This window comes from Echinops telfairi, unplaced genomic scaffold (genome assembly GCF_000313985.2).
Source record: "Echinops telfairi isolate 266 unplaced genomic scaffold, ASM31398v2 ScPeMD7_7469;HRSCAF=8507_1, whole genome shotgun sequence".
Lineage (NCBI taxonomy): Eukaryota > Metazoa > Chordata > Mammalia > Afrosoricida > Tenrecidae > Echinops > Echinops telfairi.
The window spans coordinates 48,309,946-48,326,541 of NW_022111373.1; the positions used below are offsets into that span (position 1 = coordinate 48,309,946).

General features: G+C 34.0%; 1 protein-coding gene across 1 annotated transcript in view; it reads left to right on the forward strand.

Moving 5' to 3' along the window:
* Nucleotides 1-14,466, forward strand: part of CHD1 (chromodomain helicase DNA binding protein 1) — an 83,999-nt gene extending 69,533 nt beyond the window's left edge. The window contains exons 27-36 of the mRNA XM_030888925.2: nt 395-545; nt 1,200-1,322; nt 1,968-2,096; nt 2,544-2,801; nt 3,681-3,821; nt 6,107-6,285; nt 9,664-9,760; nt 10,454-10,505; nt 11,143-11,353; nt 12,336-14,466. Of these exons, the coding sequence (XP_030744785.1) occupies nt 395-545; nt 1,200-1,322; nt 1,968-2,096; nt 2,544-2,801; nt 3,681-3,821; nt 6,107-6,285; nt 9,664-9,760; nt 10,454-10,505; nt 11,143-11,353; nt 12,336-12,663 (1,669 nt within the window). The 3' untranslated portion in view covers nt 12,664-14,466. The remainder of the gene's footprint in view (nt 1-394; nt 546-1,199; nt 1,323-1,967; nt 2,097-2,543; nt 2,802-3,680; nt 3,822-6,106; nt 6,286-9,663; nt 9,761-10,453; nt 10,506-11,142; nt 11,354-12,335) is intronic.
* Nucleotides 14,467-16,596: the final 2,130 nt, after the last annotated feature.

A 16,596-nucleotide genomic window follows, 5' to 3' on the forward strand; every position in this document is an offset into this window, starting at 1 on the left:
CTTACACAATGGTGAGCAGTAGTAATTGGGTACCACCTAATTCATAAGGATTGTGAAGGCTGGGCTTCATGTGACCCACTAGATCTTTGGACAGCATGTTTACTTGCATCTTATTTTATTCACTCTTCTTTGCTTCAGACAATACTTGCATTTTAGATGACCACTCAAAATCTTCAAAGCCCCCAGCTGCTGCTACTCACCAGAGTAGGATTTGCAAAACATTGTCTTTTGGCAGTGGTGTCCCTTGAGATTATGGTTCTGTGGCCCTGAAGCAAATATATTGAGATGCACAAAGTACAGTGTAGTAATTTAAAGGTCTAATGACTCATGTGTTTTTCAACATTAATTTTTTAAAATAAGAACTATAAATTTAATGGTTGTTAACTTTAAATAGGTATACTATCACTTGCCACACGAAAGCAGCTCATTTTGATATAGACTGGGGCAAAGAAGATGATTCCAATTTGTTAATTGGTATCTACGAATATGGATATGGAAGCTGGGAAATGATTAAAATGGATCCTGATCTCAGTTTAACGCACAAGGTACTTTTTCTATTCTTAAAATTCTGTTGACCACTAAGTGTTTAACATAGTGTTTGCTTTTAAATTATGTTGGAAAATACAAGTAAGGCCACCAAGGCTCTGTGTAGCTGTGTGCAATTGTGTGACCTTGGCTTGGCTTCTTTTGAAGCTGGTTTTCATGAAGGGCTTGCATTTAAATCATTTCTAAGAATCACTCTATTTCCCAAATTATATTTTTTAAGTCCTCTTGCCTAGCCGTCTGTTTCTAGAAATTTAGCTACTGAGAATTCTATGGACACTTACAGTTTGACCATGAGTCAAAATTGACTTGACAGCTGATTTTTGTTTTTTAGAATTCATATGCATTTACGTCAGGAGGGAAGGAGGAAGATAATTCAAATTTACTGTAACATTTAATAGCACTGAATGCTGTTAGTGATTGCATATATGAGAGTAATTGAAAGGTAGTGAGAAGAAAGATTTTAAAAAAATTATTTAGAATTCATTCTTAGAAAGGTAAATTTGTGATTGTGCCCTAGGAATTTTCCTAAACATCTTTTGTAATTTTTTAAAAGTGCTGTTTGTTAGTGAATTATGTATCCATGTATGTGGCTAAGCATTTTTGGCTGTTTTAAAAATAATTATTAAAGATCACCTGGAAAAATGACTTTTCAGATTCTCCCTGATGATCCTGATAAGAAACCACAAGCAAAACAGTTGCAGACACGTGCAGACTACCTCATCAAATTGCTTAGTAGAGATCTCGCAAAAAAAGAAGCTCAAAGGCTTTCTGGTGCAGTAAGTTAAAATTCCAATTACTTTTCCTAAATTTACTGCCCAGATACACTAAACCTATAGTATTGAGTTAAACTTACAGATGTATTTCTCTATTATTTAGTAGTTTAATTTGGATGAGGTAATAGTAAATGAACTCAACACCCAACATCAAAACTGGGGAATTTTTTATAGTATCTGGAGAAGGAATGGGAGAAATTTGTTTTTCACAGTGTGGGATACTCTTGGAGAGTTCAAACTGCAAAGTAATACTTTATTTGGAGATAATTGGAGAACTTAAGGTGGGGGGGCTATCAAACATCACTGAACTTAAATATAAGGGAGTTCCAAAAATGTGGGGAAGGGAACACTAAAGGGGATGATTAAAAACTTTTAAAAAGCTTGTTTGTGACTATATCAATGACTTATAATTCATGAAAAATAATTTTTGATGTTATCCTTATAGTTGGTTGATCTTTATTTTTCACACTGATACTGTGTTTAATTCTTTACATTGACCCAATTGTGTTTCCCATAGATTGGTGCAGGTTATAATAACCAGTAAACTATAAAGGAACTTCAGAGTCCTTTAGCTTTGTAGATTTCCCATTGATGAAATGTTTTAATAGAATTGATAAATTGGTTAAAATAAAAATACTTATTTTCTAGGGAAGCTCAAAGAGGAGAAAAGGAAGAGCTAAGAAGAATAAAGCAACGAAATCTATAAAGGTGAAAGAGGAAATAAAGAGTGATTCTTCTCCTTTGGCCTCAGAGAAGTCTGAGGAGGAGGATGATAAGGTAGGAATTGGTTTTAGGAAAACAGCTTTTTCAATGGGAAGTAATTAAATTTAGCACTTCAAGGGGAGCATAAGGAAAGACTTTTTAGGAAGTAATCTTTCTTTTATGACTCATTATGTAGTATCATGTATACAACTGAATTATACCTATCCGGTAGAAGTACTAGATATTACTAGAGGGATAGAGCAAAGAAACAAACATTTCACACACATACACACTTTTGCCAATTGAACCAATTTTGTCTCCTTTCATTTTATTAGCAATTTTGAATGAAACTAACTTACCTTAAATTATAGGATGGTAAAGACTGCATGTACCGTAGTTAATGAGATTCTGGGTTATTTATTTTAGAATCCACATGCATGCAATCCACACTCATGCCAAAAGAAAAAATATTAGTCTTCAAGATTTGGTTAGTAATACATTGGCCATACTTGCCCTTTCTAGGATGAGGTCACATCTATTAAACATCCAAATAAAAAACTTAAAACAGAAAGAGACAGTGAAGAAAAGCCTGAGCCAGATATTTCTAAGAAGCAACCAGAAGAAAAAGGGGAAACAAAAGAAAAGGAAACTAAAAGAGGACTTAAAAGGGAGATAAAAGAAAAGGAGAATAAGAAAGACATAAAGGAAAAAATACTTACAGAAAAAAGAGAAAAAGTAAAAGAAGCTATGCAGAAAGAAAAAGACATAAAGGAAGAAAAGGTATGCAAATTACAATGTAAAATTTAGAAAATGAAAAAATAAGCACGATTACACCCTAGAGAACCAATTATCAGATCAAATTAGTCTCAATAATTTGAGTATTTAAGAGTTGATATGAGGACCTAAGTAGGTGTGTTAGTCTGGGTACTTTAGAGAAACAAATCCACAGCATCTCACGTATAAGAGAGAGTTTTATATAAAGGTTAAGTGCACATCAAGAAAACATCCCAACCCAGTGCTGCCCAAGCCCACAAGTCCAACATTAACCCATATGTCCGACACCAATCCACAAAGTCCTCCTCCATCTCACAAAACACGGAATGATGCTGACTACAGGAGGAAACCCGAGTCAGTGAATGTGTAAGCATCTCAGCGCTGGCAAGGGTCTCCGCACGGCTGCTCCAACACCCAGGGCTGCATCAGGGTAGGTCCATGTGGCTTCTCCTTGGGGATGTCTTGCAGGAAGTCAACCTTGCCAGCCGAAGCAGGGCACTGCTAAGGCAGCTTCACCCTGGTCCGACCATCACAAAGCAAGAGACCCGAGAACTTGGAAGGCGAGACTCACGGAGTCATTTATCCCTCTGCCCTTCAATTAGCCCCACTTGTGTTTATCGGCCAGGCTGGCACAATAAACTAACTCAGTAGTAGAGATAAAAGTAGCTTTGGACAGCTGAAAACTTGTTTTATCCTTTGGATAACATAAAAGGTGGCTTTATTTTTTGGTTTCCCCAAATAAAATTGAGGGAGGGGTAAAATAGTGAAAGCATATCCAACCAGAATAAGGACTTGTGGAATAAACCAGATGGTAATTGTTTTCTTGAAGCATTAATCATTTTGCTTGTGTTGTTGGATATTTGGTTTTTATTTTCTGGTTTTCAGTTGAGTGAATGCAAGTCTGACAGCAAAGAGCGATCAAAAAAATGTTCAGCATCAGCTGCCCCAGTTCATATCACTGCAAGCGGTGAACCAGTTCCCATATCGGAAGAGTCTGAAGAGCTGGATCAGAAGACCTTTAGCATTGTATGTAGCAGACACTCAGACCTTTAATACTAATTCATATACAGCTGTATATTTTGGAGCTTATGGTTTAGAATTTGTAATATAAATATAATGCTGAGATTGAGACTGATAAAAGCAATAGGATTAAAACCTAAAAGTTGTCCTCATTTTAGAACACTTAGAATAGAACTTATTTTGACTTATTTTAGAATTTTTAAATTTTCAATTCCTGAAGTTATTGTCTGTATATAATAATGCTTATAATCTCTGTGTTTAAAAGTAGATTGTTTTTTCTCTCCAGTCAGTCACAGAACCAATGCTTTATTAGATAACAATAAAATGAAATATGAACAAAAGTTGAGCCCATATTTTCTTACAGCATTCGATAGATTTAAGTTTGCATTGTATGTTTGCCAACTCAACTTTCTCAAGTGTTTAATTATTATAATTAGTGTCAGTAAAGCTGTATATACTTATGATAGTTCTAAGTATATTTTAAACAAAAGTGTGAGATACATTTACAGTAATGAAAAAGAAGAAATTGTAGCTGCATGTCATAGGATTTGGTGTCTTGGTTTGGAAGTTTAGGGTCATGTTTTCTTGGGGCATCCCAGTTATATTGGCCTAATGTAGTGAGTGCTTCTCTTCCACTTTCCTAGTTTGCTGCACAGAGCCTAGAGTCTTAAAAAGCATGCGACTGGCTATCCAGGGCATAACAGTTGGTCTCTGTTCCCTTAGAGCAAAAGCCTGAGATCTAGGAGATGAAGTGTGTGACAAATTGTCTTCACTAATAGTTGCCTCTTAGCTGTTAGAGCAGAGAATTCAGTGTTGCCCAGCTACTATCACTGAATGTTTTGATCAAAGAGTATGACAGAATGATGAAAAGGGAGGAAATGTAGAACAGAATTCTTATGGAATCCACGATTAAATATAATAGTGGCCAAAACTGTATTAATTACTTTGAGCCAAAGGTTTAGAAGAATAGCTTATAAATCTAAACTATATTAATTTTGATACTGGAAGGAATAAGGCCAGAGTGCTCCTTAGTAGCAAGGATGGCAAGACTTTATCTCACTTACTTCAGATGTTATCAGGAGAAACGAGGCCCCAGGGAAGGGCATCATGTTTGGTAAATTGGAGGGAACAGTGAAAAAGGGGAAGGCCCTCAATGAGGGGGATGGACACAGTGGCTGCATCAGCGGGCTCAGGCTTAGGAAGAGTTAAGGGGAAGGCACGGCACTGTGCAGTGTTTCATTCTGTTGTGCACAGGGCTGCTGTGGGCAGGAGTCAACTCTGGCCCCTAGCAACATATTAATTTTGATACTATTTACCAGTATATTTTGTTATAAAAGTCTATTTATTAAACATTAATTTTGTATATTAATATAAGGTACGAAATTGTACTCTGAAAATACTTTGCCATCTTTTAATATGTGTTTAAGAATGCTTAGGATGGAATGCCACCGTATATGAAGTTATTTTTGTTAGTTGCCATTGAGTCAGTTCTGATGGCATGGTGACCTGTGTGTGTAGAGTAGATCTGCTCCATGGGGATTTAAGACTGAACCTGTTAGAAGCAGATCTCCAGGCCTGTGTTCTGAAGCTTCCTGGGGTGAGTTTGAACTGCCAACCTTTCAGCTTGTAGCTGAATGCTTAACCATTTGTGTCACTTAGGGACACAAAATTCTTATATTCTCCAAAAGCATATAAGGAAGAGTTTTTTGGGAAGAAGAAAAACCCAAGTTTTTATTTAAATTACCACAAAGATTGATATGGTAAATCAACACAAAATCTGGTTTTAAATTTTAATGTAAAAGGCTGTCTTTTCTAAAACTCTGAAAAGAATAGAGAGGGTGCTGTGTTTAAAGAGACTGAAATGATAGCTAAGTAACAGAATTCTAATTTATAACCTTCCATCAGAGAGAACTGGGTTCAGTTTCAAGTCAGTACACCTCAGATGGAGCCATTTTCTGTTTTCATTGGAAGATTATATATTGCTGTAATGTGAAACAAATTTCAGGGGAGCTTCCAGACTAAGATGGTGATCTACTTTCCAAAATCAACCAGTGAAAACCATATGGAGAAAAATTGCCTGATAGACAATGTATTCTTCTGTCGAATATGGAGTCACCCTGAGTTAGTGGCAACTAACAACAGAAAATATTTAAGAGCTGTGAGGTGACATGTATTGCTTATTTTGAACCAATCACTGCAATATGTTTACTTAGATATTATTGAAAGCGGTAGACCCTAACTGAATTTAGTTTTTTCTATATGTGTTTATATTCTTACTTTCTCACTTGAAGTGTAAAGAAAGAATGAGACCTGTTAAAGCAGCTTTGAAACAACTGGATAGGCCCGAGAAAGGTCTTTCAGAAAGAGAACAACTGGAACATACTCGACAGTGTTTAATAAAAATTGGTGACCATATCACAGAGTGTCTGAAAGAATATACAAACCCTGAACAAATTAAGCAGTGGAGAAAGTAAGTGGTGCTTTTCAAGAAGTATTTCTGTAACTCTAATTTTATAACAGTTTTCACTTGTATTTTAGCTTGTGTTGCTCATTCTGAAGTGTAGATAGTAAAATGTTATTTAAAGAGGTAACCTGGGAAAATGATTTTAATTGTTTCCCCTTTAATCTTGAAACTTTTTATTTATGAGTGATTAATTATTCACAAATGGTTACTTATTTACATCATAATCACACCATGATACGCCATAGCACAATTATCTCTGCTTTTAAATATAATTCATAAAAGCTTTCTCATTAAAATTCAACTTACATTTTATTTTTTAAATTTATTGCAAATTCTTCTCAGTGGTCATTTGTGAAATGAATATCTGATTCCCTTAAAGAGAGGCAAAGTAAAAAAAAAAAAATCAACTGAAGAATATTCCAGAAACAAAATTGTTTTTGCCTAGTCTGAATGTTGACTCCAACATTATTTTTTAAAAAAGACTGAAGCAAAGAAATAATTCTTCTGTATTAGGAATTAATTGAAGTGCTGAAAGCCCCCTTGAAAGAACAAAGCTACATTTATTAAACATACAAAATACAAGAAGACAAAGACCTCTGGTCATAGTTGTATAGAGAACTGATAAAAGACAGATAATGTATGAAGCATGTGTAGAGAGATCCAAAAACGTTTTTTTAAGCAATTTTTTTAGCACTTTATCCACATGTCTAATCATAGCAAGAAGAGTTGTTCAGTTGTCACCATATTAAATTCTAGAACATTTTCTTCCTTATTATTATTTGTGTGATTTTTTTCCCCCAATTGTGGCAAAACTATACCCAACAGAAGAACATTCTCCAATTCCACAACTTTTACTTGTATAATTCAGTGCCATTGATTATACTCTTCGTGCTGCACAACCATTATTGATAGTTATTTCCAAATTATTCCACCACCATCAACATAAACAACACTTCTTTCTTCTTCACCCGTGATAACCGTTGGCCGAATTTGACTTATTTTTTTATTAGTAGTTTTCTTGATCTAATATTCACACATCGTACACATCCAAGGTTAAATTGCCTTTAAAATGAGTTGCATGTGTATCATCACAGTCTGTTCTAGTGTCCGCCATCCCACCCCCACCCCTGAGATAACAATTTTTTAGTGGTTGTCAGGGTGGAGAGATAGGGGTATGGGATGGTTATCACTTATGAATTAACAAGTTTTCCATTTACAGTGATGAAAAGCTGACATTGATATTAAGGGTAGAGTTTCATAGCTGTTTAATTATCAGTAATATACTTGTCTTAGTCTCAATAGTATGCTTGCAATCAAAGTACTTTTCATGCCATTAAAATCATTTTGACATGAGCGCTAATGATTTTTAGTAAAACTCATATGAATGTCTTCCCAAATTATTGGAGCTTTGCAACAAGTTCATGGGAATGCTGTATCACATAAAACAACAGTTATTTAGGTGAATCTAGTGTTTTACGGAAGGTCAGAAACACTCTATAAAGGTGTGTATCCAGAGGGAAAACGGTCATAGTCAGTGAAAGGAGCTGATGGAAGAAGACTATAGAATTAGCATTGATATGCAGCGACTGAAGTTGGGGTCTTACGTGGTTTGGAATTTTCAATTTTAAGGGGTAATTTTGGACTCTGAGCTTTTGAGCAGAATGATGCCAAATAAGTTACTTAGAGATTGGTTAGAAGAGCTGATCTTTACATTAGTACTTTAAGAATGGAGCTAATGAAGACAACAAAATGCAGTGAATCCTAACAAGGCATAAATCTTGAATTTGAGGTCCAATCAGAATAGTGATTTATGAGGGACTCTATTGAGACAGTTAAATTTTAGGTAGAGAGGTTATTGCAGAAAGTTAAGGCACAGGACACAGGATGATCACGGGGGCTTATTAGGAAGCTATTTTAAGAAAATGGAAAACTATTAGAGAACAAGAGAGTTGTCAACAATTTTTTTTCCCCATCACAACAGTGTATATGCTCATTCTTTGTCAAAAGTTGATCTGGTAAGGGCAGCAAGCACTGCTGTGAGAATTTGGTTAAGGAACCTTATCACATCTATTCCACAACCCTGATCATGCCCCTTCAGGCTTGTTTTGTTCCTCGAACTCAATAGCATTTAAAAGGTAGATGATTGAAGTGTGTCAAGGATGCTAAAACTTGATTTGGTGTGGTAAATCAAAGCAGGGAAGAAAACACATTTTGATCACTATTTAACAATGGTCTCTTTTTAAAACAGTTTACAGACTGACCTCTTTATATGTAAAACCTTATGACAATACAGACACTTTAATTTTTTTTCATTGTCTTCCATAATTTTATATTAATTATTTTCATTCTTTAGTTCAATATTTGATTACACAGGGCAGTGGAATCTGGTTGTCAGATTTTTGATGATGGCTTACCTTACCTACAATACTGTAATCCATTGGGAAGAGAACTTAGACGTATATTAAAAAAATTAACAAGTGGGAAGAAACAAGAATCAAATCGGTTTTGGTTAGACAGTATATTCATGTACACAATCTTGAATGCAGAAACAATGTATATTTGACTGAATATAAATTTCATATTACAAGAAAAAATAGGAACTTCTAGTAAATGATGTTCATGCTTAATATTTAGGGGGAGTGATATATGAAACTTTGATTTTATTTTGAAGCCCATCAAAGAGACATGAACATTATCACTGTAGCATCAAATTTTGAGATATTTGTTTGGATGATAGCTTTTAAAAATTGTTTTGCAGCCTAGTTTTTTTCTAAAATTATTAATTCCTTTGTAATTTACAAATTTATACTTCAACATACAACAATAGTTTCTGGGGGGAAATATTAATATTTAACTTCAGCAATGGTAGATAAGACTTCAACTCAAGTGCCAGTGGCTACAAAAAACGATGTACCAAAAGATTTTAAAACCTTATATCTCAATTCAGTATTATGAAAGTACTGTGATCCATTACGAATACCTGAGTTGGAAGGCAAAAGCAGTCTAGACATACCAAGCCTGTTGATGGTTTATAGCATCTGACAATGTTGCTTTCCTCCTCCCCATGATAAAATGGCATAGAATTTTGTAATGCATTACACAGGACCATTCTTTCAGAAGCTTAATCCATATTGACTGATCACATCTCTGCTTCAAATGCATTGTTCCTTACATGCACACGTTCATTCACAAGGATGCACTGCCTTCTGGTTTAGTTTATTCTCTGGTACATTTCAAATTAGTTAGATAAACTAATTTTCATACCAAAGACGATAAAGGTTTGGGATATATGAAAGTCTTGTTTCTTTATAAACAAGAAACTCAAATGGGGGGAGGGCTGCGGGGAGGGAATCTATCAAACTAATAATCCTTTTCTTCTTGTAGAAACTTGTGGATTTTTGTATCTAAGTTTACTGAATTTGATGCAAGAAAATTACACAAATTATATAAGCATGCTATTAAAAAACGGCAGGAATCTCAGGTAAATTAATGGATTTTTTTCTTAATACATTTCTTTGAAATTATGAAACATTATTTTAGAAGAATTTAATAAGTAATATTTACATTAACAAATGTAGATGTAATTAAGGATATATCACCATTAGCTTACCACAATCATATGTCTTGTACATAAGACCTGATGGAAACTAAAATTAATAGATAAAACCCAAGAGATAATTGGCATAATCTTAAAGTATGTCTTCCAAGATGTTTATTTATTACACAGGGGAAAATAACGTATACAGGGTAAAGGAAAACTTGGCTGCCACATTGTTCTAGTCATTGAAGTTACTGTCACTAGAAAAACACACTGACATCATGAGCTCCCCGTGATGAAACATTGAGAAAGTTACATCACTTCGATGGTGTTCTTGCCAAAAATGAATATGAACCCAGTTTTGAGAAAATGTTAGACAAATTCAAATTGAGTACCGTTCTTCATGGAAAGTACTATTTTTGCAACTTGTTTGTCTAAACTTCTTTCAAATAAGATAAAACAATTCTGGAGCACTGCAATTGTGCTCTAAAAAGGTTAGTTAAAGATAGATTTAGACACTCAAAAACCTACATGAAGACATTATTTGGGATCAGATTAAAAAAACAATAACAATGCTTTGTAAGCGTATTTAAAGCCGTTTATGAAAGGTTCTTAACATGTGTGCTTTAATTTTAGCAAAACAGTGACCAAAACAGCAACTTGAATGCTCAAGTGATTAAAAATCCAGGTAAGGTATCCTACTCACTAATTGTTTTTGGAGGATAAAATACTTGGAATAGCTTTTTCTCCCTCTTTTTGATTGATGTAAGGAAATCAAGTTATAACATAGATTAGGTTGTTTTTACTTAAAAGTGTCTTTATATTAAGAAGATAAACTTCTACAGAACTATATGTTATCAGATCTTTGATCAAAAATAGCCCTTTTAAACTTCCATAGATTATTAAGGATCAAGTGGCCCTTTCTAAGCCTTAGTGCTGCTTTTTAAGACTGATTTTAAATGCTTTAGTCCAGTTGGCATACTTTAACAGTTGAGGTGCTAATTATCTAGAGTGGATAAAGTTTACCAGTTTACAACCTTTGGCTCCTCTGAGGGAGAAAGATGAGGCGTTTTGATGCTGTAAAGATTTCCATCCAACCTTGGAGGAAATGCACACGACAGTTCTATTCTGCCCTGTATCGTGAAATAGTGAGTCAGAATTGACTCGATGGAAGTGAGTCTTGAGTGCATTTCTTTTACTTTGTTTTAGCAAGTTTTTGTTTTGCTTTGTTTTGGTAACAGGTGAAACAAGTTATTTAGCCATAAATTTACTTTTACCACTTCCAAAAAGTCATTCATAAAAGTTGGACTCTTGTTCTATAACAGATGTGGAAAGATTAAAGGAGACTACAAATCATGATGATAGCAGCAGGGACAGTTATTCATCTGATAGACACCTGATATCTCAGTATCATGATCACCATAAAGACCGGCACCAGGGAGATGCTTACAAAAAGAGTGATTCCAGGAAACGACCCTATTCTTCTTTCAGTAACGGCAAAGATCATCGGGACTGGGATCACTATAAACAAGACAGGTAAAGCTGGGACAGTGACTTGAAATTCGTTTTATACATGTCTTTATTCCTTTTGGTTGTGTTTGCTATCTGTTTGACCCATTAGCAATTCAATCTTTAGTCAGAATAAGTCTAATGTGAAACTAGAGTACTTTTAGTTTCATTATTGAGAATTTTGGAGAATATCTGCTCAAACCTCAGCAGGATCTGGTTAAAATTTGGTATGGAAAATTCTAGCCCAGGAGGGAAAAATAATTTATGTGAACACATATCATTGAGGCTAAACTGAATTTGAAATCTGGGTTGTATGGTATGCAGGAGGGTATATAGGGTAGCGGTAGTTTTATAAAGCATTTGAATACTAAGTAACTAGAAAACATTAATGGCAGAATATCTTTTATGAAATTATTGTAAAGAAATATTTTTGTTAGTTGATGGTTACTAAAAACAAACTTGGGAACGAAGAATAAGACTTTTGTTCAAATTCTGTGTTTCTGCAGTAGTTTCTTCTTCCTGGGAAGCACTGTGGCACACTGAGTGCTACAGTTAGTTACAGAACAGTTGAAAGAACAGACATAGAACACACTATTAGTTTATAATGGGCGCCTTTTGTCAACAACAAACTATTAACTGATGTTCTCTGTATTTTATTTGAAGACGCCACAAGCTGCAAGCATTTTAGAGACCCCAATAAGCTGCCATATTTGTTTATATGTGTAATCTCTAAATGATTTCAGTCATGTCTTAGAGCTAGTCAAAATCAAGGAAATTTTTAATAGAAAAAATATTGCAGCTACTTTCATATGGGCATGTGAAAATGGATGCCACCAGAGGTGCTTATTCTGTGTCGTTCACTTTGATAGGTTTATGAATCAAGCAGATACTTTCCAGTGGTTTGTAGGTTTATTTATGGACTTTTGTGTTTTGCTTTAATTTTTTTTCCAAACCTTTTAATTTGTATTATTAATAATTAATCTGAAATTCCTCATTTCTCTCTTATTAGGTACTACAACGATAGAGAGAAACACAGAAAACTGGATGATCACAGGAGTAGAGATCACAGGTCAAATTTGGAAGGAAGTTTAAAAGATAGAGCTCATTCTGATCATCGGTTACATTCAGACCACCGATCAAGTTCTGAATATACACATCATAAATCAGCCAGGGATTATAGGTATCATTCAGATTGGCAAATGGACCACAGAGCTTCTAGTAGTGGCCCTAGGTCACCACTCGATCAAAGGTCTCCTTATGGCTCCAGATCTCCATTTGAACACTCAGTTGAACACAAAAGTACTCCGGAACATACCTGGAGTAGTCGGAAAACATAACAGAAACTGGTACTTCATCTTTCTGGACTTTTCTTTTAGCCATATGTCATAAACCAACACAGTAATTGCCTTACATGACTTGAAAGATATAAACAGATCTTCTATCAGTAGCAGTATTGTTACTTCTTTCCAGGATGCAAGGTCTATTATCCCAATAGAAGAGAAAATATTTTTATATTTAAAGATTATGCTGCACTGTGCTACAAATGTAGTACATTTTTCCTTTTTTTCCTTTTTTATTTTTTAAAGAAATGGAAAATGTTTACTATTACAGGGACCTCAACACTGCCCTTCCGTATAGGCTGGATGAAACTGTTTTTAAGTCAGCAATTTTAGACTGACCTCCATTTAAATTATGTTTGTATATGAACTGTACACTTTGACCTGTGATCATGTTTCAGGAAGGAATAAAAGAGAGTTCTTTTCTTAATAAAGAAAAAACACTCAAGGACTTTGTTCACTTTCCAAAGCTACTTGTTTACATTGTACACTGCGACCACCTTGCCGCTTTCACCACAAGCTTGAATATTTAAATTCTGTACTTATATCTGTAAAATAGCCAGGAATTTTCTGTTTGTGATCTATTATTATGCATTTTTACAAACAAAAAGACTGTAAATTATTGTAAATAGAATAAATGAGCTTTCCTTACTCCCCTACCCTTCTCAGGCTTTTTTTGACTGTTCCTTTCCCTACCAACTCAGGCCTTCTTATCACTTAAAGAAAAAAAATCAGTGTAATAACACTTTTTAATGATATGTCTTGATGGAATCATTGTTTAGAATGTAAAAAAAAAAGTGAGGAAAAGGGCCACATAACTCCATTGGTCCTCTTTTTATATTGAATATTTTATTAGATACATGCCACAACCCCCCCTTTTTTTAGTCATACTGTGTAGTAATAAAATGGTGAGATATTATATGTAATATTTAAACTGCATGCTCTGGAAACATCTTTTTTCAGATGCATTTAGTTTAAAGGGTAGATGTACGAATACTCAGAATCCAAAACAGCCAAAAGTTATTGTAAATCCACTTGTTTTCCTTTTCCTGTGGCAATACTAATGTCAAATGTCCTATGCAGCCAGGTAACCTTTTAGATAAACTTGATTGACTTTTAATATAAACTGTTACAATGCATACTGATTGTATATAAAAAAACCTTATATATGAACAAATTAAATTTAAGAAAACATATGGGCTCCTGTAATTTTCTGCTGCATTCTTATTCCCTTCAGCACTTAACCTTTTTTTAAAAAAAAATAGCATTTAGCTGCCAGAAAAAAAATTTTGATAAGCAATTAAGTATTTTTAATGTGTTAGCACTACAGTTTTAAAGACTATGAACCTTTCTAATGAAGTAACACCTTTTTTCATATGTCATTGTTGGACTTTGGCTTCCTACAAATACTGTTTTGAATGTCTTATATTCACAGATTTTTATTTTGTTATATTAAGGTGGGATTTTTGAATAATGTGGAATAAATTTTTGGATGTATGTTGTGATGTAACAAATTTTAACTTTGACAAATTATGGGTATAAGAATATATTCCTATAATGTGTCCCTGTTAATTAGCTATGGGAGCAATTTACAGAAACTTGTCCATTGGTGCAATGTATTTTTAAATATATTGTGTGCAAAACAAAATTCTAATTCTTTTTAAGGCAGCAATTTCTCTTAGATACAGTTGCCCTGAAAAAAAATGACAAACTGTTTCTTTCCTGATAAATGAAATAACATGTGAAGGAATAACTCGCTTCTAAATACCTAATTTATAATTAAACCTAAAGGTGATGAGACAACTTAGTGTTGCACATTTTTTAAGCTTGTTCACTTTTCTCCACTTTAAATGATTATTTCACCAGATAACATCTGACTAAAAATAATATTACTTACTGAAGTCTTACTTAAAACACTGATCAGGGTGGGCATTTTTAAATCATCACCTTATATTTAGTCCATATAACTGCATTTTTATACTAAACTGCATATTTATACTAAATTGAAATTTTCATAGAGTGGGCTCCTGTAATTGGAAGAATATGAAAAACTTATGTATTTTTGTCTAACTGGGCTCTTTGCAATGCTACATTCAGTTGATTATTTTAACCGATGAGCTACGTTGAATGAAAATCTAAAACTAATTAATTTATGGAAAATATGTTCATTATTTGTAAGAAGTCATCAATTATGTAGAAAAGGAACTAGCCATAAGTTTATGAAGACACAAGAGAACATTAATACAGGTGTACAGGGAACATTATAAAGTAAGCTTATTTTTTGTATTTTTACATACTCATTCTGCACTATTTTTATACATATATGTTTAGTTTTTCAAGAATAAGAGTATTCATAGTACTGTACCAATTAACCCTCCTCTTTAACAATATACAATAAATGATTCTTTTTAAAATAATGGCCTGTTTGCTTCAAACAAAATATTCTTGTAGGATATGTTAGAAAATAAGCTTCTAGACTTTGGAGCAGGAGTTGGAGTGATTCATTAATTTCAGAGTGAGGGATAGAGTGAAATAAGACAAGCCTTCGATTTCTTTTTTAGTGTATTGTGTTCTTGTGGATTAAATAAGAGTTGAGTAAATATACACCGAATTACACAGACTATTGTTCATTTTCATGAGGCCTTCCAAGAACCACCAGGGATAAGTGGCATAATGGTTCTTTATCTTGGCACCACATTATTCTTGTTCCTCACTAAAAATCACCTTTAGACTATAGAAACCATGTAGTTTTAAGACAGTAGCAGGTAAGATGGTTTGGCAAAATCAACTGATTTATGAACTTTTTTTTTCCTTCTTTTTTCAAAGACTTCTATCTGAAAACTGAACTGGTAAATGCAATTTCAAATTTTAAGTAGTTACCTACTTACCTGATAAAAATAATGTTTTCAAAATACTGAATTTTGTGTTTAGGCATATTAATATACCATATATACCCAAAGTATCAACTTCTACATTAAAACTCTAATGGATCCAATTTTATGTCTTTGGGAGGAAATTCAATTGAAATTATTTTTTCCCTAGAAATGACTAGTAAGTAATTTAGAACTGTGTGCTAATTTTCTTTCTTGTGAGCAACTTCTCGGCTTGATTTTAGTACTACAAACTTTTGGATTCTTTTATTGAGGAAGTTCTAGTGACAGGAAGTCTTAGGTATATTGAAGGACGAAAAAGGTCAAATTTGAAATGCTTTTCAGATTTTAGGAAGCACCTATAGAAATTTTGCAATGAACTGTTATGTGTTTGACATCCTACTGTCAATGGTCATTATCTATTTTGTCTTTTTAAATGAAAATCTCATGTTTTTGGAGATAGTCTAACAATTCAAACTCCCAAATGAATGATGCTTTTTAATCCCATGTTACACCATACTTTGTGTATTACTCTAAAACTGATAAGGTATAAACACAAGTAAGGAGCCAAGGAGGATGATTCTATTGGTTTTCATAACATTTGGCAGGAAATGGAATATTGTGGGCTGCTATATATAGTCAAATACGTAAAGTAAGTTGCAAAACTAAGTGTGTTCTTTTTGCCCCCGTTTACTTTTAGGATCTTGACTTTGGTGCTCTGCATTTCACTATATCCAGTTAATTCATTAGGTCCTTGTCAGTTGGTTCTGATTCATAGTGAGCCCAGGTTCAAAAATAGAACATGGCCAATTGCTGTGTGTGGGCTCAGTGTTGCAGTCATTGTGTCAGCCCCCTTTGCTGAGGGTCCTTCTCTATAACTGCCCCTCTGCTTTACAAAGCATGATGTCCTCTGGTCCAAAAATAAGTGATATAAAATTTTGCAATCCTTCTAAGGAGAATTCCAACTCTTTCTAGATAGATTTGTTTGTTCTGGCAGTCAGTGTATTCAAAATTATTCGAGAATACACCAAATGCATTTACTCTCTGGTCTTCCTTTTTTTTT